The 26,226-nt window shown below is 36.5% G+C and overlaps 1 protein-coding gene across 1 annotated transcript in view; it reads right to left on the reverse strand.

Annotated features, from left to right (window-relative positions):
- TTC6 (tetratricopeptide repeat domain 6) overlaps nt 1-26,226 on the reverse strand; it is a 189,300-nt gene that overhangs the window by 97,826 nt on the left and 65,248 nt on the right. The window contains exons 5-7 of the mRNA XM_087429089.1: nt 23,887-24,081; nt 11,079-11,220; nt 449-553 (exon numbers count right to left, since the gene is read on the reverse strand). Of these exons, the coding sequence (XP_087285215.1) occupies nt 449-553; nt 11,079-11,220; nt 23,887-24,081 (442 nt within the window). The remainder of the gene's footprint in view (nt 1-448; nt 554-11,078; nt 11,221-23,886; nt 24,082-26,226) is intronic.

Consider the following 26,226-nt stretch of genomic DNA (forward strand, 5'->3'; position numbering starts at 1 on the left):
GTAGTGTTAAAATTTTTTAACACTAAATTAACTAAAAATACACTTTTAAAAGCAAATGAAAATACCATGAAGATCTTCTAAACAACCCAAGTAGCTTTATATCTCGGCACCTCAGTCAAACAAAACATCCTTCAAAAAGAAAACAGAATATTCTTCTTGACTGGCTAAAGTAACATGGATAAGTACAACATTTTTTATAAATATATATATATAAGTATACATGTATAAGTATGGGCTAATAAGTATATGTGTATTTATGCACATACATATAATACATACATACTATAATTATTTATTATATATGAATTTCTATAGCGCCATCCAATCATTCTTAATTATGGCAATAGTTGTCTGACAATTTACACAACTGTCCAGTAAAATTCAATGTCATAATCAGACAATTAAACTATGAACGACAACCATAGAGAAAAGTCATTCGGTATATTACCTCATATTTCGGATACAGAGTTTCCTTCATGACAGATACTGGAACAGAGAATTTGGGTGAAGTTAGATTCCAAAACAACTTCGTAAACCCTGGGTAAGCAGACACCTTTGAAAATAACATAAAAGGCTGTTAGAAACTATCAAATCGTACCTAGGGTAAAAACCCAAGCTCCTGTCAAAATGGCTTCTAGTTGCCCAGAAATGGAAGTGATTGGTTCTACAGCCTCTGAAGGTCTTGGGAAGAGAACTTTTCATAGCCATCAGATTAGCAAAAATGTAAAGTTGGCAATTCCAAGTGATGCCAAGGATGTGGGGAAATTAGAGAACCACACTGGAGGCAAAATGGCCATTTCTAGTAAAACAGAAAATGTGCATGCCACGTGATCCAGCAATTTTCACTTCCAGCTATGTATTCTAAGGAAATTCTTACACGTGTTCATGAAGAGATATGTACAAGGATGCTCATACAGCAGATGAAATGGCAAAAAACAAAGTCCAATCTAAATGTCCATTAATAGAGAAACAGATGAATAAAATGTGGTATATTCACATAACTAAACACTATAAAGCCATTCAAGAACAAAAATTACATACCATAGATGGATTTTAGAAGCTTAGTATTGACAGTAAAATAAGCAAGTTTTAGGAAGATGCATACAAAATAATGTCATTTATATAAATGAATCTATAGTATTTATTGTTTAAGGTCACAAATACATTTATTAAAGTATAAAATCATGAAAGACCACAGGTGTAACAGTAATTGCCTTTGGATAAGGAGGAGGGGAGAGAAATGGAATTAGGAAGAAGTACAATAGGACTTAAATTACTTTTAAATTTTCTTTTATTTTAGAAAATCTGAAACAAGTATGAGAAAACGTTAACATAAATTCTTGATAACACTTCCCCTTGTGTTTTTTAGTTTAGTTTCTGTATTTATTTATTTGTTTCTTTAAACTTTTTCCAAATAAAAATTAATCAGGTATAGGGGAATTTTTAGGGAGGTGAAACTATTCTGTACGATACTGGAATTGTGGCTATATGACATTGTGCATTTGTCAAAACCTATTGAGCTTTGCAGCACAAAGACTGAACCTTAAAGCATGCAAATTTTAAAATATCATTTAGGAGATCAAGAGGAAACCCAGGATGGAATGCAGAATGTAACAAAACAATCTAGCTGTATTATAAATGTCTGAAACAACCTCACTGAAGGGGGTGGGGGAAAAGTTGCTGACTTTAGGAACTTTGGAAATGAAAGCAGTATGTAAAACTAAAGGCAAAAGAAACTATACATAGCACTGCACTTTAGTTGATAAAGTTGTATCCCACAGGAATATAGGCTAATAATTCTGACACTTCTATGCATGAATACTTCTATACTGGAACTGAACAATTAAGTAAATGGATGGAGGATGGTAGGAGCCAGGTTTGTCATGGTTGGAGTAGGAGTTTTAACATAAGTGAGGAGGCTGGAAGGATCCATGTGGTGATGGATTAGAGTGGAAGACATCAATATGAACTCACGTTTAGCTTAATTTAGACACACATGGTTACATACAGAAATATTTTTAAATATGCATATTTACAGGAGTTAGTATACACACATATATTTCCTTGCTGTGTCAGCTGAGAAGGCCTAGAAGCAGCAATGCCCCGGTAGCAACAAGCACACCAATGCCCACATCTTGGTTTCTAATTACATTCTCTAGTAAAGGGAACCAGGCCTTCTTGTGGAAAATGGCTTATTCTATGGACTGGGGCAGGAAAAACACAACATGAGCCAGGAGCATCTTGTATTGCCAGAAATTAAGAAAGTCATAAAAAAAAAAATCCCACAATGATAGGGTATGTCAAAGGGACATAGCAGCCAACTGAAGGAGGTCTCAATGACCAAAGCTAGAACAATTTTAGCAAAATAATAATAATAATAAAGCAGTATTGGATTACAACTCTAAGTATAACATAAATACCCATGAGTCATATTGATATAAATAAATAATTGAATAAATAAATAAATGGGAAGAATAGACAAATCTCCTACACAGATGAATTCAAATCAATTTTTGTATATACTCTACCCTCAAGGAGGTGGAGCATAACTCCACATTACTTAAGTGTAAGCTGCACACAGTGACTTCCTTCCAAAGAGTAGAGTATGGAAAATGTTGGAAAAAAAGAGAAACTTGACAAAGAAGAAACTTGGCAAACACTACCTTTGCCAGGTGATCAGGATTAACACCAACAGTGATAAGTCACGTTGATAAGATGTACCCTTGATATGATGTGATGAGAATGGCACTTCACCTTAGTGGTCTCCCTCCTAAAACCACATCAGGTAAATCCCAACTGGGGGACATTCTACAAGATACCTGACCAGTACTCCCCAAAACTGTCAAGGTCATCAAAAACAAGGAAAGTCTCAGCAACTGTCACAGCCAAGAGAAGCCTAAGGAGACAACTAAATGTAATGTGGTATCTTGGATGGCATCCTGGAACAGAAAATGAACATTGCATAAAAACTAAGGAAATCTGAATGAAGTATGGATCTTAGTTATTAATGATGTATAAACATTGGTTCATTGATCTTAACAAATGTACCATACAACTGTAAGATGTATTCATTTCCCGGGGGGCTGCCATAACAAACCACCACTGTATGGCTTAAAACAACAGAAATGTATTCTCTCACAGTCTTGGAGACTAGAAATCCAAAATCAAGGTCCATGCTTCCTCTGAAGGCTCTAGCTAAGAATCCTTCCTTGCCTCTTCCTAGCTTCTGGTGGTTGCCAGCAATCCTTGGCATTCCTTGGCTTGCAGCTGCATCATTCCAATCTCTGTCTCTATTGTCACACAGCCTTCTTCCCTGTGTGTCTGTGTGTTCACGTGGCATTGTCCTCTTATAAGGACACCAGTCCTATTGGATTTAGGGCCCACCCTAAATCCAGGATGATCCATCCCAAGATTCTTAATTACATCTGCAAAACCCCTACTTCTAAATAAGGTCACATTCATAAGTACTGTGGATTAGGACTTGGACATACCTTTTGGGGCCACTATTGAACCCACTATTATATTAATGATAGGGGAAACAGGGTGTGTGATATATGGGAAACATCATATTGTCTTTAATTTTTCTGTAAGTCTAAAACTATTCCAAAAAATGAAGTTTATTTCAATAAAATAATAGGAAAATAACAAAGCAAACAATATAAGAAAATATAATTTTTAAAAATAGTTGGAGGTAAAAAATTAATCAGTCACTCATGACAAGAGCTGGAAGAAAATGTGGTAAGATTTTTAAAACAATAACTGTTTGAATCCATGGTGCTATTGGTAATTATGTTTTCTTTAATATTTTCATTGACTTTTAATAATATTTAATTGGACTATGCATTTTCCCCAAAAAGACTTCTTTCACCAGAAAAATGAGCTCAAATGATTTTAGAGCATTAGCTCACAAGCATTATTCTAGCATTAACTATGAAACCTTAACAGTGACATCTCTTGGAGCGTGGGTGTTACACAAATTTTCAAGAGTAAATACAAAGACCCAAACACAATAAATAGAGTCACAATGATAAGGTGACGCTGAGTTTTGACCACTTTTATTTCTAGTCAGATATACTTCAACTATGCCGTACACTTGATCACGTGCTTCCTATCTACCAACAGAGTATTCAGAGAAAGCGGATTTTGCAGTTGCCAGGTTAATTTGTCGAACATAAGTGTTCAAAATCATGTTTCCATCTCACTCATCCTCTGTTTTGCTGGGCACACTGCATCCCTTTCTGCTGTACAGACCTAGAGCCAAGAAGTCCTTGCTAAAAAACGAATAAACTCTTCCAAACTCAGCTGACAATTCTTCTCCCAAAGATCACCCAGAAATTAAGATTTCAGGTAATCAAATGATATGTCACGTACAATACAATAACTTCTTTCATGCAGTAGATAGACTTCCAGCAGTTTAAGCATCCAGAATAAAATCATTCCCCTAGAAGTAAGCAGGATACAAGCCTCCAAGTGGGAAGAGAGGAAAATCTATCGCTAACAGCAGTACTTTGCTCTCAAGAAGAAACACGGAGGCAACTTCAGGACTGAATTTATCAAATTAAACTAGTGAATAAACACTTGTCATGGTAAATTGTTTCACCAGCAATGCTCAGAACTTTCTAAAAGGAGACAGAGGAAAATGGTTAGAAACAGCAGTGTTGGTGGCTGCTAGAACCTGACAAAAGGGTAGAGATTGCACAGCAAACTGAATTACTAACTATAAAGCAACCCAGGTTAATTTCATACAACAGTACCTGCACAGCCCCTACGGTTACTATGTGTTTACAACACAATATAATAACTCCTGTTCACTCTGAAGACCAAGCTCAGGACATTCTGTTCACTAAAAGAGAGAGAGAACGCAAATTTGTGTCAGGGGTAAATTAAGCTTCATATACATGAAACATAAGGACAAACAATAGTTTTTAAAATATGGTCTGAGACACTGGAGAGCCTCAAGAACTTTTTCAGGGACTTTTCAAGACCTTTCCACACTTGAAAACTATTTCTTTAACAATACTAAGAGGCTATTGACCTTTTTCACTGTGTTGAAATTTGCACTGATAGTGTAAAAAAATGTATTGGGTAAAACCAATTGTGCCTTAGCATGAATTAAGGCGGCGGCACCCTAAAAATGCCTGGCAGGAAGCAAGAAAAATTGTTAATTTTATTGAATCCCAATTTTTAAGTACACATCTTTTTAATACTCAATGTGACTGAAGGAGAAGTACACATTAAGGGTCTCTGTGGCCACAGTGAGGTAGGATCGTGGTTTTGAGGAAAAGCACATGTGCTATTGCTTGAGTTGTGAACTGAATTTGCCATCATTTTTATTTGAAAGGACAAACACCAAACTATGGTTATTCAGACTTGAGTATGTGGCAAGTATTTTCTTGAAAAATGAATGAAGCAAACTTGTCATTTCAAATAAAACCATGGAGAGTATTTGTGGCCATTAAAAAATGTAAGCTTTTAGCAAAAACTAGAATTTTGGAAAATTTGTGTCCTTCATCACGAGCTTGCCAGGTTCCTAATACTAAAACATTTTTCTGATAATATTAAAAATAAGATATTTTGATAATATATATAGTGAAATGTGTCAACATTTGAAGATCTACATAACTTGGTGAACAATATTTTCCAAATAACCAACACATGATGTTACAAAATCATGAACAGGTATAAAATCCATTCAAAGTACAAAATAAACCAATAGATTTTAATGAGGTATGAAAAAGTCATTGATATGGTTTCAGATTTCAATTGCAACAAACCTTTTTAGCTATACAAATGATCCTTTAATACATTCTCTTCTAGCTGTACACATTATCATTTAATATTCTCTTTTTAACTAAGTTTCTCTTTTACCCAGTTTACCTCAAAGGTAACATCTTGCAAAATTATAGTACAATATCACAAACGAAATATCGACATTGATACAGTCAAGACAACATTTCCGTCATCACAATGATCCCTCATGCTGTCCTGTTACAGACACTCTCACCCCTGTCCCCATCCTGAAACCCTGGAAACTATTAATCTGTTCTTCATTTCCATAATTTTCTCATTTCAAGAATGTTATATAATGAAATCATACAGTATGTAATCTTTTAGAATTGGTTTTTCTCAGCATAATTCTCTGAAGATTCACCCTTGTAAGTCGCATGTATCAATAATTCATTCCTTTTTATTGCTGAGTAGTAGTTGCATGTTCAGTTTAAAAAATAAATAAACCTGCCAAACTGTTTTCCAGAGGGCTGAGAGGAGAGTTTTCCAAATTAAGAATTCAATTTCCAGGGGTGGGGGGTTGGGCGAAAGGGGTAAAGGGGTAAAGGGGCGCATATGTATGGTGATGGACAAAAATTAGAATATTGGTGGTGAGTACGATGCAGTCTATACAGAAACTGATAAATAACAATGTACACCTGAAATTACACAATGTTATAAACCATTATGACCTCAATAAAAAATTGAAAAAAAAGAATTCAACTTCCTTAATAGTTATAGGGCTATTTAAATATCTATTTCATATTGAGTTAGTTGTGGTAGTTGGTGTTTTTTGAGGAATTGCTCCGTTTCATCTAAGTTGTCAAATTTATATGTGTAAAGTTGTTCACAGTATTCCCTTATTATTCTTTTGATGTCTGCAAGCATCTGTAGTGATAGCTCCTGTATCATTTCTAACATTGGTAACTTAAGTTGTTTCTCTTTTTTTTCCTTTTCAGTCTTGCTAGAGATCAATTTTATTAATCTTTTCAAAGACCTAGCTCCTTGTTTCATTGATTTTCTCTATTGTTTTTCTGTTTTCAATTTCATTGATTTCTGCTCTTTATTATTACTTCCTTCTGCTTGCTTTGGGTTTATTTTGCTCTTCTTTTTCTAGGTTCTTGAGATGGGAGCTTAAATTATTGATTTGATACTTTCTCTTTTCTATTATAAGCATTTAGTGCTATAAATTTCTCTCTCTGCACTGGCTTAGCCGTGTTCCACAAATTTTGATTTTTTTTTTTTTCATTTTAATTCAGTTCAATTGATTTTCAATGTTTTTTCCCAAATCCCTTGAGATTTCCTTTTTAACCCATGGATTACTTATAAATGTATTGTTTTGATTCCAATCATTTGGAGATTTTTCTGTTATCTTTGATATTGATCTTTAGTTTGATTCCATTTTGGATTTGCTCTATCTTGGTATACATTCCGTTGGAACATAAAAAGAATGTGTATTCTGCTCTTGTTGGGTGTAGTGTTCTATAAATTTCAATTAGATCCTGTTGGTTGATGGAGTTGTTGAATTCTTCTATATCCTTGCTGATTTTCTGTCTACGTGTTCTATCAACTATTTAGAGAGGGGTTAAATTTCCAACTATAATCGTGGAATTGCCTATTTCTCCTTTCAGTTCTATCAGTTTTTGCTTCACATATTTTGTAGTTCTGTTGTTTGGTGCATACACTTTTTAAGATTGTAATTTCTTCCTGGTGGATTGACACTTTTATCATAATATAATGCCTCTCTCTGTCTCTGATAACTTTATTTGCTTGGAAGTCTACTTTATCTGATATTAATATAGCCACTCCTGCTTTCTTTGATTAATGTTTGCATGTATATCTTTTTTTACCCTTTTACTTTCAACATCCCTATATCATTACATTGGGAGTCAGTTTCTTGTAGACACTATATAGTTGGGCCATGTATTTTAATCCACTCTGCAATCTCTGTTACTTACCTGGTATATTTAGACCATTTACATTTAAGTTAGGAATTTCGTCTGCCATTTCATTTTTTGTTTTCTGTTTATTCTCTCTGCTTTGTTTTGTTTCTCTGTTTTCTTTTTCCTGCCTTCCTGTTACTTGGACATATTTTAGAATTCCACTTTTATTTATCTATGATATTTTTGAGTGTATCTCTCTGTACAGCTCTTTAGCTTTGCTCTAGGTATTACATTATATAAACATAACTTATTAAAGTTTACTGATGTCATCATTTTACCAGTTCAAGTGAGGTGTAGAAATCTTGCCTCCCTGTATGTCTCTTTATCCTTCTCCATTTATAATATAATTGTCTTAAACATTTCCTTAATTACATTTAACAATATGATAATTTTTGCTTCAACTGACAAACATAACTCAGAAAATTCAAAAGGAGAAGGAAACTCTACTGCATTTACCCATATTTTTGCTTTACGTGTTTTCATTCCTTCTAGATATTCCAAGCTTTCTTCTTTCATCATTTTATTCCTGTTTAGAGAACTTCTTCTTGCCATTCTTTTAGGGTAGGTCTTCTGGAGACAAATTCTCTCAGTTTCCTTTCATCTGAAAATGTCTTGATTCCCCTTCATTCCTTTTTTTTTTTTTTTTTTTTAAAGATTTTATTTATTCAGTTTTTTCCCCCCAAAGCCCCAGTAGATAGCCGTATGTCATAGGTTCACATCCTTCTAGTTGCTGCACGTGGGACCCGGCCTCACGTTGGACGGAGAAGTGGTGCCTCTGGGCGCTCCCGGGATCCGAACCCGGGCCTCCAGCATCAGAGCGCGCGCACTTAACCGCCAAGCCACGGAGCCGGCCCTCCCCTTCATTCCTGAAGGATATTTTCTCTGGATATAGGACTCTGGAATCATAGTTCTTTTCTTTCCGCACTTGAAAAATGTTCTGCCACTGACTTCTGGCTTCCACAGTTTCTGAGGAAATCCACTGCCATTCAAATTGTTTTTCTCCTGTAGGTCACACATTGTTTCTCTCTGGCGGCTTTCAAGGTTTTTTCTTTAGCATTAGTTTTCAGAAGTTTGACTGTTATGTGGCTTGGTACAGAGTTCTTTGGATTTTTCCTCCTCGGAGTTTGCTCAGCGTCCTGAATACGTTTAAGTCTTTTGCTAAATTGGGGAATTTTTCAGCCATTATTTCTTCTAATATCTTTTCAGTCACCCCTCTTTTTTTTCTTCTCCTTCCAGGACTGCAATAACACAAATGTTAGATCTTTTGTTATATTCCCACAGATCCTTGAGGCTCTGTTAACTTTCATTTTTAGTCTATTTCTGTTTGTTGTTCAGACTGGATAAATTCTATTGTTCTACCTTCAAGTTCACTGATTCTTTCCTGTCTCTTCCATTCTCCCTTTGAGCCCATCCACTGAGATTTTTATTTCAGTTATATTTTTCAATTCTAAAATTTTCATGTTTCTGCTCTATATCTTAAATTTGTTTACTAAGACTTTCTATTTCTATTTTAAACAAATTTAAAAATTTGTTTCAAGTGTGTTCATAATTGCTCATTGAAGAATTTTTATGATAGTGGCTTTCAAATCTTTGTCAGATAATTCTAATATCTCTGTCATCCCAGTGCTGGCGTCTATTGATTGTCTTTTACATTCAGTTTGAGATTTTCCTAGGTCTTTGTATCATTAGTGATTTTCAATTGAAATTTGGATATTTTCAGTATCATGCTATGAGACTCTGGATCTTTTTTAGACCTATTTTAGCTGACACTCCACTAGGCCTTCTCTGATACCACCAGAGTGGGAGGGAGAGGAGTGGCTCATTATTGCTACGTGGAGATGAAAGTCCAGGATCTCCATGTGGTCTCAACTGATACCATGGAGGGGAAACCTCATCATTACTCTGTTAAGATGAAAGTCCCAGCTCCACACTCAGCCTTCTCTGACGCCACCCTCGCAGGAGTGTTAGAGTGCCTCATTACACTCTGGCAAGAGTAAAAGTCTAGATTTCCCACTAGGCCTCTACTGGTGGGAGTGAGTATGGGGCCACAGGTTTTTCTGTGGTGTTTGTCTAGAGTAGAGAGTTTATGGTCTAAAAGTTTCCTGTCGGGGCTGGCCCGGTGGCGCAAGCAGTTAAGTGTGCGCGCTCCGCTGCGGTGGCCCGGGGTTCGCTGGTTTGGATTCTGGGCACGCACTGTCGCACTGTTTGTCAAGCCATGCTGTGGCGGCGTCCCATATAAAGTGGAGGAAAGTGGGCACGGATGTTAGCCCGGGGCCAGTCTTCTTCAGCAAAAAAACAAAAAAGAGGAGGATTGGCAGATGTTAGCATAGGTCTGATCTCCTCACAAAAATAAATAAATAAATAAATAAATAAATAAATAAATAAATAAATAAATAAAAGTTTCCTGTCTTGCTGGGCTGCCTCTTCCCTGGTTCTTTGGCTAGAGAGAGCAGGCTTTTATTGGGACTTTTTTTTGTCTTTACCTATTTTTGTTTCTAGGTTACCAATTTTTCAGATCCCAGTATAAGTTATATGAAGCAAAAAAGAAAACCGAAGGAACTGACTCAGCACCACATCATTTCTTGGGTCCCAAGGTTCCTGGTGTGTGTGCCTCATTCTCTCCACCTTTCAGAGGCTTCTTACGTTTACAACGTCCAGGGGCTTGGTTGTGCTTAGCAGGAAGAACAGGGAAAAGTACTTCTGCTCTATCTTCCCCAGAAGCGGAAGTCTCACAACTAACTTTCAGGAAACTAACACTTGATAAGTTTTGGAAAATATCCATAATTATGTTAAAAAGCTATTAAAATAATCTTTCTTTTTCCAACTACAAATCTGTGTGGGACCAGAATTTGCCTTATATATTTCAACAAAAACAGACCACCACAAAATAGAGTGCAGAAGCAGACAAAAGAATTTAGCTGACATTAAAGAGATTTGCAAAAAAGAAAAAAGCCCTAGTTTTCACACCAAATATTTTGTGTAAAAAAATTATTATTTTTTATAAAAGTATATTATGTATATTAACATATATGACTTTATTAATTTTAATAAAATTTTATATTAGTTAAATTATTTTGTATTATATTAAATATATAATATTTATTATTTATATATATTTATTTATTTAATAATATATATTTATTTAAATATATATGTTATATTAAATAAATTAAATAAAATTTAATAAAAAACAAACATCTTGGCATTTTCTCAGTTTTAATTTTCAAAATTTTAAATTTCAATAGATATAACCCACATAAATAATTATTGAGGTCCTCAATAATTTTTAAGAGTGTAAAAAGGGTCCTGAAACCAAAAAGTTTGAGAACTTGTGAGGTAGGGAAAACTAATACTATAGGAAATTCTTACTTCCTCTCCCAAGAGTTGTAGGTCTGGTTTGTGAGCATGCTGTCTAGCGTCTGGTGCCAATCCAGGCGGTATCCCTGGTGTTGTTGGAAGGACAGCAACATATTCTTGATTGTCACCCATAGCAGGAATTCCTTGCAGTATTCTGCAGTGTGATTAAAAAAAATAAATTTGTTTTTTAAGTCATTGATAAAGCAAAAGATGTTTGCTCTCATTTCATATGTCTACTGAAATAAACAAATTGACGTTTGATATCTGTACCAAACAGAAACTGTGCAGAAGTCAGATTATCCAAAACAGGAAATAATTTAAAAATAATTCATGTTTGGTTCTGAATACATTTCAGTAGTGAGATTTATGATGGTTTTGTTTATTATATTGGAATCATAGACTCACCCTATGAAAGCCTGATTATAAAAGAGGTAAAAATTCTCTCCCCTCTGATCACTAACCTGCTCCCCACTCCAAGCTCACGGGAAACGGTTTCATTTCTTAGACTGAGGCAAAGCGTCAGCCTAAACAGAACTGCCTTCTCACGTTAAAGTTTTCTCTTCTTGATTTATATCTTTCCAGGAGGAAGAGAGAACTGTTACAGCATCAGGTCTTCCCTGTTAGGCTACAGACTGTATATATATATAAGGATATATATAGGAGGTTCAAAGCCTATCAACAAAAGCCTTAATTAAATCAAAAAGATGAGGTAAATCAAAATTTGAAGGCAAAACGTGTCATTAATGCCTGACTTACAGACTGCTTGAAAATAAACTTTTGTGCTGCAGCACTTACTGTAAAAGAAATATAAATGAGTATAAATTGGCCCTACACAGACTATATAACAATGTCAATTTCACATGGCAGTATCTAGAGTCAGTGTTCCCTCTAGCTTTTTGGTATACCATTATATAAACAGACAATCATTTTATGAGCCACCAAATGTGAAGACTAAGCACACACACACCCAACTGACTTTAATTACTTCATAATATGCCGAAACCCTCAGATCCCATCATACCAGCTCTTAAAAAACAGGCCCACCCAGAGCCTGGCTGGAGAAGGTAGGGCTTTGCCAAAGTAGAGTCATGTAAAAAATCTTCCTATCTCACCCAGTCAACATCTGAATTCGAGTAGAAAATAAAGCTCAACTCCCAACACAGTGAATACAGTAGACTGCTACTCGACATAAAATCCACCCTCCTTCTAATATGCTTTCCTGCTGAGGATGGAGACGTAAAAACTTTCCTGCAGCCAGTGTCCTCAATGTGATTTAGGATACGCTAAGCAGATGCACTCACATACAACTTGGAAGGAAGAAGGTTCTGATGTTTCTGTTGGCAAGCAGTCAAGGCAACGTTGAGTTCTTCTGTAGCAGTGTTCCAGTTACTTCTTTTATAGGTTGCCTTTTTTTTTTTTTTTTTTTTTGCTAGTGAGCATATCAAACAGACATAGTGTGGCTTCAGAGTCAAAAGTGTTGACAGTAGAGACCACGTGATCCCTGACTCTCAGCTAAGGTGCTATGTTGCCAGCATTGTCTTCCAGATTTCCCGCCTTCTGGACTATGCCAGAAGGAGCAGCAACCTTGGCAGCCAGTTAAGCATGCTGTGTGAGTCATCTCTGTAAGCCCTCCCTACCTAGGGCCCATTTTTCCAATCTTTCCATTGACTTTGTAAGCATTGAATTCCCATTACTAAATCACTTTTTGCTTAAAATAGCCAAAAATATTTTGGTTTTCTGCAACTAAATTTTGACTGATATATCCAGGGAAAACAAAAGAATAGGGTAAGGTCTATTGGCTAGAATAATGAGCCAGGAGACTACATACATCAAGATCAGTAAATTATTTCTAAGATCAGGGAGGAGAGGGTGACTTAAGAAGCTACTTTGAGGCACTGCTGTGTTTTTACCTGACCCTAAGCCAAAAACAAGGTAGTAAGAGTCATTCACATCTTATTGTCTTTTGCCCTTTCATGTTCCAATAGCTCACTAAAGAAACAGAAATTGTGGTTGGTTGGAAGGAAAGTGAAAGAAGTCACTGGACATTTTAGAGTGCATAGCTCTAGCAGACATGAATGGGCCTTAGCAGAAAGGCTACCAAAGTTAGCAACTGTTCCTGTATGACAAAGATGAATCACTGACTTTGAAATTTTTCTCCAGATTTTGATTTCCAGAGAAAAGAACCAATCCTTTCTAGAGTTCTACTCTTTGGAAAACACCACCATCTCAGTGGTTCAGACTGAAATCTCTTCATCTCCAACCTCTCTGTCACTCCCAACAGTAATGACTTGCCCTGTTCCTTCAGCCTCCAGAATGTCTCTCCTGCCATTACATTTTCTCTCACCTGAGTCCCATGATAACGTCTTTGCTGGTCCCTTACCTCCAGACTCTCCCTCCTCCAATCCATGCTATATACCCCTGCCAGAGGTGTCATCAGTCACCCCCTCTCCAAACCTGACCCTGACTGCCCCTCTCCTGAGCCTGGCAGTCAGGGTCCTCCACAGTCTGGGCACCATCTACCCTACCAATCCTACTTCCCTCCCCTAACACCCTGTCCAACTGCATTCACTTTGCAAAAGGTGTCCTAAGTGCTGAGACTACTATGGGGGCAATAAAGGAGACAGGCAAACCAAGTTACAGTACAGTGTGATTATGGAAATGATTAAAACAGGCTTTCAGATTCAACCTCTCCGTGAGACCTTTACAAATGCCCCCTGCCCATTCAAAATTCATCATTACCTCCCCAGTTTTCCTGCTGCATTTGATCTGCTCTTTCATTATAAAATATACTATACTTTATTCTGTATATCTTTTCCACAGTAGATCATAGGCTGGTTTAGGGGGAAAAGTGATTCTTATTCATTTTCTGTCTCATATGGATGCAAATGTAGTAGGTACTGAATAAGTATTGTTGAATTTTGGCTGACCAAGAAAAGTCCCACAGCCAAAGCTTGTCCCAGACCTATCCTGGGGAACTGAGAACCGTGGGTCAGCAAGATATACCGCAGTGGTTCTCAAAGTGTGTTCCCTAACCAGCATCATTATCATCACATAGGAACTTGCTAGAAGTGCAAATTCTTGAGCCCCATCACACGCAATGAATCAGAACCTCTGGGTGTGGGGCAGAGCCCCACCTGTGTTTTAACCAGCCCTGCAGGTGATTCAAATGCATACTGAAGTTCGAGAACCACTGACGTACTACAATCTTTCCCAAAACAGCCTGATAATAAGTATATCCCAGGATGCTTATTAAATCTACAGCTTTCCAGATCCCTCCTCTGGAGATTCTAATTCAGTAGGTTCACGATAGAGCCTGAGAATTGATACACTTATAAAACACTCCAGGTGGTCCTTATCCTCAGGGGAAACCTAAAAATCACTGATATAGTGGGAAGAGCTAGTCTTTGGAATGAAGTTGAACACCAGGATTTAAGCCCCAGTTTGGCCACGTGGGGCGCTATATCCAGTATGTCACTTTTCCCTCCTAAGTGTCAGTTTCCTCGTCTATGAATGGCAACGGTGATCGGGTCTTTCAGGGTCTAATGCTTAGGTATAATATGTGTGAAGAGTTTGAACATACTACATGCCCAGTAAGTTGTTGATATTACAATCATTATTGCTATTATCACTGAGGGGATTGAATAAGGAAACAAGCCCACCTCTCTCCGAGTGAGTTCAAACCTCCTTCCCAGTCAACATCAGTCTCCCATGGCGCCAGAGATATAAAATGTACTTCTCATTGTAGGTTGCTGTCAAAGAAGTTTGGAAAACCTTTGCTCTAAGCTGAGAACACTCATAAAACATCTCTGCACACATCTTCTGTGAGTTCCACAAAAGTGACTGTGAGCTCACTTCACAGGGTGGACCGTGAGTTCCACCCTGTGAAGCTTGGAGAAGCATTCTCCCTCCGGCAACACTCTCCCCTTGCTTGGTGGTACTCTAACAGAGAAGTTTCCCCATCACATCTTCCCTATCTCTTCCTTAGCAAATTTCCCTTGCTTCCTGGAGTACCAAACCTGGGTGAGGCTTCGCAGGGAAATTTTAAGAGTGCTCATGTATAAAAGTTTAGCCAAAGTAATACTATTCCAGACATTTTTTTTAAGTGTTTGCAGCAAGCCACTAAATTGATTTCACAACCCACTTATTGGGTCACAATCCACAATGTAGAAAACAGTAACTTACAAAGAATGTTGTTTGAAAAGCAAGTTCCTAGGTCTAGAAAACACTTTAGGAGTTCATCTTCTTGAAGATGCTAATCTACAAATAATTTTCTTTAGTATAATCTTTAAAATCTGGAGCAAAGGTAATAAATACTTTCAAAAATTCAGGGATTGTAGTCTTAATAAAATAATAAATCTAAAGAAGAATAAGAGTATAACTATATAGAATTTTTTTTTACAAAATATGATTGGGGGGAATTTTATTTTTAATCATTGTAACTCCATTGCTACATGCAAACAGTGACATCTGGTGGAATGACATTGCTTTGCTTTAAAAAAAATTCCAGCTTTCATATATTGGCAGTTATGAAATCAGATAAATTTCCAAGTAATTCCTTTTTGGGTGTATATCTGTATAAAAACAAAAATGTACTAATCTAATATCTTATCAAACATTGATAGTGCATACTGAAATAACTTTTTGTCTTTCCAATCTACTTTTTAAAATATGTTTAAGGCTTACTTAGGTATATGGAATATTTGTTGAAAATAGATATAATAGAAATCTAATTGAGGTTACTATTGTTTCTAGTTCTAACTCTGCCACCAACCGTGATTTGGGGTGTAAAATTTTGCCTCAGTTTCCTCATCCACAATATGAGAAGGTTAGGCTAGGGGAAGGCTAAGGTCTCTTACAGCTCTGATATATGTGCTTCTGTCACACCTATCACCAGCCAGACTTCAAACAGGGATTAAGTCTTATGCTCTTTGGCATAATGTCTTGGGTCATTGCCTAGACTATGCAGCAAGGAACAAGACCCAGTAAGGGATGCGGATGGGGCCAGGATTAGACTTGACCATGGAGGAATGGCAGACGATGCAGGAGATGGGGATGGTGGGGGAAAGTCAGCCCCAGATACCCACACTGGAAGGAAATGTAGACCAGAAGACACAACACAATATTTCAAATGCAGTGCAATAGACCACAGGTGGTGGGGCACTACAAGTGGCATCAGAAAGGCCTAGCATGGGACAATAGCACATTCTAGTGGGGGCAACCAGGGATGGGGAATACAAAACCAGGCAGTATTCAGCAAAAGCTTTCAGCAATTAAGTAATTAACACCAGGGACATCTCCCACAGTTAGGCAAGGCCCCAGACCTGGCTGAGGACTCAGAAACAGGATTTCTATTCCTAAAAGGGAACAAGCAATATAAGATAGAACCCCCACTCTAATATAATCAGAAACCTGCTTCCAAAATTGGGTCACAATGGGTCAAATATAAACCACCAAGGGTGAGGAAAATATGCTTATCTCAGTTTATTCAACTAGAGCTTGTCAGATACTTCCTAGCTTATATCAGGATTGGTTCTGAAAATAAAATGAAAGTGAGTATTCAGAACAAGGTATACAAGAAAGAAATGAAAGGGTCTTTCACAAGTTCACAAAACAGTGGGATATAATCTCTGGAGGCATAATGGTTCCATTTGTGCGCTCCGCTTTGGTGGCCCAGGGTTCGTGGGTTTGGATCCCAGGCACAGACCTACACACCACTCATCAAGCCATGCTGTGGTGGTGTCCCACATACAAAATAGAGGAAGATCAGCACAGGTGTTAGCTCAGCAACAATCTTCCTCAAGCAAAAAGAGAAAGATTGGCAACGGATGTTAGCTCAGGACAATCTTCCTCACATTAAAAAAAAAAAAACCAGTGGGATATAATGCAAACCACATTTAAAATCAGAGACACCTGGGTCTGAGTCCTAGCTTTTACCATATATGGACTTATATACGGACTAGTTACTTAATCTCTGAACTGCATCTTCTTCGTTTGGGAAATGGAATGATTTCATCTACTATATAGAGTTGTTGTTAATGCTGAATTATATAATAAATGCATTTCAATGCATTTTCTATTAGATAATTTTCTGTTTTCCTATTCAAATATCACTATCCTATTTGGAGAGTTTGAATAAAATCTTTCGAATAAAAGCACAGTTTGTATAGTTGATTTGTAAACTATAAGAAGTAGAAATAGTAAGTCAAAACAATTACTCATGTGCCTGTCTTTCAGTTTTAAAATAAAAATCCTTAAAGGAATATAAACTGTCAAAACAACATCTTTAACGTCATTTTTGTAAGATGTATGTATATGTAATATACGTGCTTGCCCAGAAAAAAGCCTAGAATAATCTTTATCATATAGAAAAACCAATAGGAAAAGGTCAGCCTCTAGTACAATAGTTTTAATAATCACAGAGAAAAATTATAGAGGCAAAGTTTTCAGATCCTGCCCCATCCCACTCCCAACACCTTTCAGGATTCTGAATAACTAAATTAGTAACATAAACCTGCATCTTCTGTTTCTCCTACTTAAGATCTAAAAGTAGTATTCTAATGCCTCCAAGATGAATAGCCAAGAAATGCCAGGTAAATCTATTCAGTACTAACTTTGGGCAGCCAGAAACGACCTATCTTCATTCAAAGGTAAGTACACAGAAAAATCCAATACAAGTTCTATGAAGAGTCTGCAAAGTATAAGAAAAATATATAGCAATCAAAAATTTATATGAAGAACATCGTTTTGAAAAAGATTTATTATAGAAATCAAAAAATATCTTAGAAAAGATTTGCTTTGTTTTGGCAAGAAAATTTTTTAAATGCTTTCACAAAACAAGTAACAAAAGTTCAGATAAGACACGACTTAGACTTTTCTTAAGAGATTGATAGATTTAAGAAAGAATAAGAAAAATGCCATAGCACTATTAAAATGGCAATCAGAAGGAATTTTTTAAATTTACACCTCAGAAAATAAAACCATTGATGTGGAACAGAGGTTTGAGAGATGAATGTAATCAAAGAGACGATAAATGTAAAGGATAGATAATGAAGATCCAACATATGGATAATTGATATTCCTGAAGAAATGCACCAATAAATAGAATGGAAACACAACTCAAAATAAAACAGAAAAAGTGATATCAGATAATGATATAAACAAAAAAGACAAATGTTGACAAATATGACAGATTATAGGAAATAGCAAAGAAGCAAAAAAGAGAAAGAGAATACAAAATAAGATGACAAGAATAATGCCAAGTACATCCAATATGACAATAAATGAATATGCAGTGATCCAACCTATTATGGGAAAATACATTTCTAATTGGTTTAAAAAATATTCAAGTCTATGCAATCTACAAGGGACACAACTAAGAAAGATTAAAAATAAAAGAAAGGGCAAATAGATACCATATAGATAAGGCAAAAAATAAGACAAAGTAGAGTTTCACTTTTTATGGATTTAGTGTACAATCTACAATGAAAACAGAAGGACCACAGTTAACAGTTTCTTGAATTTCTTCCCACATACAAAAAAATTTGTTTGTATATAGTCACATATCTGTTTATATATTTAGTTCTATCTCCTTTTACACAGATCTCTACCTCATTCTTTATCTCGAGTACAATGCATCCCATCATTGGATGCCCGATAAAAACTCTTCTACTGATGGACACTTAGGTTGTTTCCAGTTTTTAGTTATTACAAAAAGTGACACAATGAACATCCTTATCCATTTATCTTAGTAAATGACAGTCATCAGCAAATAGGTGGTATTTAAAGCCATAGTACTGGATAAGATCACCTTGAGAGTGTAGGTAGAGGGGAAATATGTCCTAGGACAAGCCCTTGGCACTCCAATGTTTTGAAATCAACAGACGAGAAGACACCAGCGAGAGAGACTGAGAAGGCATAGCCAGGGAGGCAGGAGGAGAACCAAGAGAGAAAGCGGTCCTGAAACACAAGGGATAAAAGTGTTTTAAGGAAGAGCCAGTGATCAACTGTGTCAAATGCTACTGAGAAGTCAAGATGAGGACCGTGATATCTTAAAGCAAATCTGATCATGTCATTCTTCCTCAAAAAAACCCATCAATGGCTTCCCAATACACTGTGAATAAGAATCTCTCCCCCAAAGATAAACTAACACATGGACAGAGAGAACTGTTTGGTGGTTACCAGGGGCAAGGGGGGTGGAGGGTGGGTACGAGGGGTGAAGGGATGCATTTATATGGTGACTGACAAACAATAATGTACAACAAAAATTTCACATTAGAGAAAAAAAAAAAAAGAATCTGTCCCCCAAAAGGTCACACACACACCCTCACATACACATGCAGGGCATATATAAAATCCTACATGACTGACTTCCCGCCTCCTGTCCAGCCTCGACTCTATCACTGTTCTCTCATGCTGGACTTCTTTCCAACTCTCAGATGGGTTCCAACTGTCCACAGAAGAGACTCTGAATCTTCAATGTGTATATGAATCATCTGCCTTTCTAACACATTCCCAGCTGAAGTTGATGTTGCTAGTCTGTGGACCACACTTTTGAGTAGCAAGAATCTAAAAAGCATTCTTTCCCCTCCTCCTAGCTATCTTCCATTCATTCTTCGGGTTTCAATTTAAATGTCAGTTCCTTAAACCTCCCCAGCTAATCAGGAACTCTTCTTACATGTTTCCTTAGCACTCTGCGTGTCTCCATATTAATTGTCACATTCACCATAATTGATTCACCACCTTTCTTCTCTGCTAGCCTCCAAGTTCCCCAAGGGTAGGGATTATATTTCTCTTGTTTGCTGATGCTTCCTAGTGCCTAATTCTACGACTGCCACATAGCGGGTACACAAAAAAATATTTGTTGATTGACTTAAGTGATTATTCAGATCTGTATTTCTTGAAGTGGAAAGATATATAAAACATAATGAGTGTTAAAAATCGGGTTACAAAACAATATGTACATAGCATTATCCCAGTTTTGTTCTATATGATTTATTATTTGCATACAGAAAAGTCAGGAATCATATATTTAAGAGCGTAAACAGTAATATCGCTGGATGGCAAGATTTTGAGTAACTGGGAGGGGTTTTTTGTGCATTTTCTTGCATCTTTGCTAAAATATTGTATTTTTACTACTATTTTGTAACAAAATAATAAATCAAATTAAACATTGAATTCTGACACTTAACCTTTGGTTTTCCTGTTGTTGTTGTTGTAGTAGTTGCTCCTGTCTTAACGGACAGAACTAACAGTCTGTCCACATTTTTTTTAATGTGACTAGAAATTTCCTTGTAATTTGAAGCTGAGTTGAGGGTTAGGTCTGGAATCTATAGCTGAAGCCCTGCTTACACCAGGAAGCCAGCTATACGGGGTACCTGACTTGAGAAGGTCAGCCAAGGTTTGTAGGATAGTATTTTTGCCAACTCTCTACTGATGATGGATTAACAAAATACACAAGCAATTTTACATAGACAAATCAGTGAAATAGAATACAAGTTCATAAATAGACTCAATAACACACTGGAATTTAAGGTGTGAAAACTTGGCATTTCGAATTAGTGAGGAAAAGAGGATTTATTGAATAAATGATATTGTGCAATTGGCTAGTCATTTGGGGAAAATAACAATGCTTATTCTTATTATCAAATTAATTACAGGTAGATCAAAGATTTATTTTTTTAAAAGAGAGCCATAAAATTTATGAGAGAATACATTTAAATTTAAATATAGAAAAGCCCTAAGAATGACACCAAGTCTAGAACACATAAAGAAAATGATTGCCAGTTTTACTACATAAAATTAAAACTTCTGTATAGCACCAAGACATCATAAACAAAACTGTAAAGCAAACAACAAAGTAAAAAAAAGTCTACAATGTATATGACAAATAATTAAAACCTTTAATATAAAAAGATCACTTATAAATCAATAAGAGAAAGATGAATGATGACTCAACACAATATGAATTGGTAATTCTCAAAAGGAGAAGAGCAAATAGCCAAGAGACATCTAAAAATATGCTCAACCCTACTAGAAATGAATAAAAAAAGAGATATTTTTTCTCATCAGATCAGGAAAATCAAGAAGACTGACAATTAGTAGTTTCTCAAGGGTGAAAGGAAATGAACTGTGTCATAAATTGTTGATAAGAGTATAAGTTGGTATACTTTTTGTGGAGAAAAAGCCAGGAATATGCATCAAAATTTTTTAGCCAAAAAATTTAATAAATAATGCCACACTTAGGAATATTCTTACATTGCAGTTTGGTTAAGTTAGTGAATATTATGAAATAATTTAAATGTTCACACATAATCTTGAGTGAAAAAATTCAGTCTATAGAATGCCATGTAGAGTTTAAACACATGTACATACAAGAGATGTTCAGAAGGCTGTTCACCAAACTGTTAACATTAATCTGTATTTAAATACTTCTAATGATTTCCCCTATTTTAAAACGTAAAATATAAAATTCCATGCTAAGAATTCTAACCAAAGGCCTATAAACTTCTCTTTACAGTACAGAAATTTTAAAAGTAAAAATATGATCAATATGGAATATTTTTATAGTTCTCATCAAAATTGCTGTTTAGCAAAATAAACATAAGTTTGAATAGTACATTGGTATTTTATATAAACTTAACTATGTACCCATGCTATTCCACTGAAATATCCTTGGTGTTTGGCACAAGTAACAATTACTATATGCAGAATTAGGAAATCATTAAACTGTATAACCACAAGTATTATTATGCTTTGTAGTTAACTGTTGATTGCACAGAAAAACCAAAAAGCCACCAAGTAAAAGGATATTCATTTTGTGTTTACAGTTACTTTTTTTGAGAACACTTATTAGAGCAGAAAAAATTATACATTTCTCCAAACTTGTAGGCTCAGCAGACAGATATATTTTGAAAAGGTTAAGCTATGTTTAGCAAGGTAATCCTCAAGAGATGGATGCCAGAGAATTAAATATTCAGTACCTAAATTAACTTCTTATTTGGTACTTAGGAACAAATTGCCAAGAATTAGCATCATCAAATAGAACATTTATTGACTCTCTTGGAAAAAGAAAGTGAGATCTACTTGAAGAAAAAAAATTTTAGAACTGGAAAGAAAACAGAATTTTTAACACTTTGCACGAATAAAAGAAGCTGTAAATCCTCAAAATGATGCGTGGCTTGCAGAGTGCTCATGGAAATGACTCAAAATAGTAGTTTCATGACTCCTAGATTACATTTGTCTTTATACTCTCAGCTTTAGGCTTTTAAAAGACATGCCAAAGAATGTCACACCAACTGCTATTTTCTACCAGAGATACTGGAACAGTTTTGAAATTTCTAACATTCTTCATGTATAATTTTTTTCAAAAACTTAGCAAACTGACTGGATAAATTAAAACTGAAAGACTTAGATGTATAAAATTATGAATAAGAGAAATCCTAAAAAAAAATTTTTTGCCTAAATAGAAAATAAACATGAGAATGACCTTCTTTAGGGATTCAAATTGAATCTCATTGTGATTACTAAACAGAGGGAAACCAGATGCTTTAAAACCACGAAAGAATACAGTAAAGGATTAGAATTTTTACTACAAGTCAAGTTTGAGGAAATGGGCTCAGAACATACCATGAAAAGAATGGTAAGTAACCAATAATTTTGTGATAGTATAAGTAAAAGTGATCTTTTAAAATATTATTCTCATTTATCTAGACGAGTTAAAATATAATACTGAAAATATTTCTCCTTAAATTTATCTTAATAGTTAATATTTTTAATATTCTTAAAACGTGCAATAGATGATTTTTCAGGATTTCCACCAGTTCTTCTGAAAGGTGTTCTCAATGAGCAAGTGATATCACCCCCAAGGGGGTGAAAATTGGTGCCTTGGGGGGGGCGATAAAAGGTAAGTCTTTTTATGTATAAAACACAGATACAGTGCCATAAACAGATGTACAGTATATCTGGGGTATTACAATTTACTGGGGAGGGGCAATTAGGAAAAAAATGTCTAAAAAGCCTCCTTAAGGAGGTGATAATGAAAAAAAGTTTGAGAAAAACTAAGTTAGACACATCTGGATTCTAATCACTATCCAGAGATAAGAACTTGGGCAAGTATCCTGATATTATGGAGGCTAAGTTTCTTCATGAATAAATCAGAAATTACGACTTCTCCCTTACAGTTGAATATTTCAATAGGAAAGATGCAAAGCACACAGCACAGTGCTAGGAATATAGTTACTGCTAAATAAATGTTAGCCCCTTCTCCTCTCTCCTGTCTTTTGAGGATGCTATAAATGATATACCCTCCACAAAAGAATACTCAGATTCCAAAGGAAAGTGAGACACAAGGAGAAATGGAAGAAACTCCAGAGGCACTGACTTTTGTTCACGGTCACTGGACCCAAGTATGCCCAATGATGGTAAAATCTAAAAGACTGGCTTCAGCTCCCAAATCTGTGATCTTTTTAGTGGTATGAGCCTGGCAAAGTTGCTTGATTTTTATGAGCCTCGATTTCCACATCTGTACTCCACAGGGTTGTAATGAAGAACAAATGAGACAATGTATGTGACACTCTTTGGAAACTATAAACCACTAAACTAAAGTTACCTTACGACAGGGCATGGTTCACGTAAATAACGGCAGGAAATGAAGACACTGACCTAGACAGTGTACGTCCTGGGAAGGAATGGAAAAGGATGAAAACTGCTCCTCTCTAGTGTCCAAGAACAGAATCAAGTCTCCAAAATCTAAATCTCAAAGGCAGAATGTCTTTGACAGTTTAAATCAATTTTAAAGCAAAACTACCAGTGGAACTCTTACCTGTCTCTTTGTTCTTCATCTGTCAAGGGATTGCCTGAGAAAGAGGTTACAAATATTCCCCGCAGAGGACGGTGACCTTTCTTGTCGGCTGTATGATATACTCGAGAAGCCAGGCGCAGGTCAACGGGCAGCTCCCGGGCTGGGACAGTGGCGCACAGATTGTGAAGGGTAGGAGTGGAGCAGTCTTGTGGAATTCTGCAGCAGAGAAAAGAAAAGGGGTTTCTTTTATCATTTTGTGGTCTTTAGATATAGAACACATTTATATTGACAGTTTAGTTCAGGCTCTACAAAGGAATAGAAATGTAGGAGAACAGATTTAAAACCCTGTGATCCAGCTATCCCACTACTGGGTATCTGTCCAAGGAACCTGAAATCAACAATCCAAAGAGGCTTATGCACCCCTATGTTCACTGCAACATTATTCTCTATAGCCAAGAAGTGGAAGCAACCCAAGTGTCCCTTGACTGATGATTGGATAAAGAAGATGTGGTATATATATATACAATGGACTACTACTCAGCCATAAAAAAAAGACAAAATCATCCCATTTGCAACAACATGGATGGACCTGGAGGGTATTATGTTAACCAAAATAAGCTAGAGAAAGAAAGACAAACACCGAGTGATTTCACTCATATGTGGAATATAAACCAACACACGGACAGAGAGAACCTGTATGATGGTTACTAGGGGCAAAAGGGTTGGGGCGTGGACACAAGGGGTGAAGGGAGGTATTTATATGGTGACTGACAAACGATAATGTACAACCAAAATTTCACAATGTTATAAACTATTAAGATATCAATCTAAAAAACTGTAATAATGCTTTATAACAAATTTAATATCACAATTTCAGACCATTGGCCAGATCGTCAAAATCATATATCCAACCGCCTGCTGAAGATCTCAATCTACATGTCTTACAGATATTTCAGAATCAACAGGTCTAAAAGCAAACTCGTTATCATTCCACCCCAAACCTCTCCTCTCCTAAGTTCTGTAACTCAGTTGGTGACACCATATGCAACCATCATGCATTTCTCCTTTGCTACTCTGCTCAGATGCTAATGTTCCTGAAGAAGGAGAATAAGGTACTTTATTCATTAACTAGCATCAACGGAACCCTCTCTAAGTTAATGTGGCGTCTTCCTTCCCACTGTGCTAGAACTTGCCTCTCTTCTGCCTTTCCAAAGGAGAGAAGAGGGCATGAAGATCTGCTTTCCTAACCCCCAGGGTCACTTGCCATCCAAGCAACAAATACCTACTGAGCACCTACTATGTACCAGACTCTGGCTAGGTGATTTACAAACATTTTCTCTAACTCCCACAATAAACCTATATGAGAGGTATTACTATCCTTATTTTGGAGAAGGCTTATTTTGGATAGGTTGCAAAATTAGTGACTGGCTACTAGGATCTAAACACAACACTGCTGACTATAAGCCAAATTGTTTTCCTATTAATGCCTGTTAATGACCCCTGAGGTGGAAGTGGCTCCTATCCAGTGCTACTCCATCCCTACCTCCCTCCTAAAGCTATACTCTTAACATTAACCAAATGATGGCTTTTCCATCAAATCAAATCAAATCAACTTTAGATCGTGTTCTCTATGACCTCCAAGCCACAGCTGACAGTATTGATGATCCTTCTTGAAACTGTTCTTCCTCCATGAGCCTACTTAAGCCCGCACTATTTCAGCTTTCCGTTTACCTCCCCAAGTCACCATAGTTTAACTTTCTTTCTCCATCTCCCAAACTGGGTATGACTTCCAAAGTTTGAACTTCTCTTTCTACATGGAAAAATCATCTTCCGTGTTTCAGCTATTTCCTCTGTGCTGAGAGCACCCAAATCTCACCTTGGGTGTCACTATCTCATCTAGATTCCTCATCTTCAAGATACAGAACGCTTGGGGCCGGCCCCGTGGCTTAGCGGTTAAGTGCACGCCCTCCGCTACTGGAGGCCCGGGTTCGGATCCCGCGTGAGCACTGACGCACCGCTTCTCTGGCCATGCTGAGGCCGCGTCCCACGTACAGCAACTAGAAGGATGTGCAACAATGACATACAACTATCTACTGGGGCTTTGGGGGGAAAAAATAAATTAATTAAAATTAAAAATTAAAAAAAAAGATAGACACAGAATGCTGGAGCCATCTTCAACTGCCTTTTCTTCACCTACATGTCCAGTGAAAAACTCAGCTTCTCCCCTGCATGGAGTTGCTCGTGTGTTCTTTCTCCCTCCTCACTTCCAACACACTCCAGTCAAGGTCCTCAGCACCTCAGCCTGCATTAGCAAGGGTCTGCCAGTTGGGTTGAGCACTGCACTCTCTGTCTCTTCCCTTC

The sequence above is a fragment of the Ceratotherium simum genome, chromosome 3, assembly GCF_057802395.1.
Source record: "Ceratotherium simum simum isolate JZ-2026a chromosome 3, ASM5780239v1, whole genome shotgun sequence".
NCBI classification, from domain to species: Eukaryota; Metazoa; Chordata; class Mammalia; order Perissodactyla; family Rhinocerotidae; genus Ceratotherium; species Ceratotherium simum.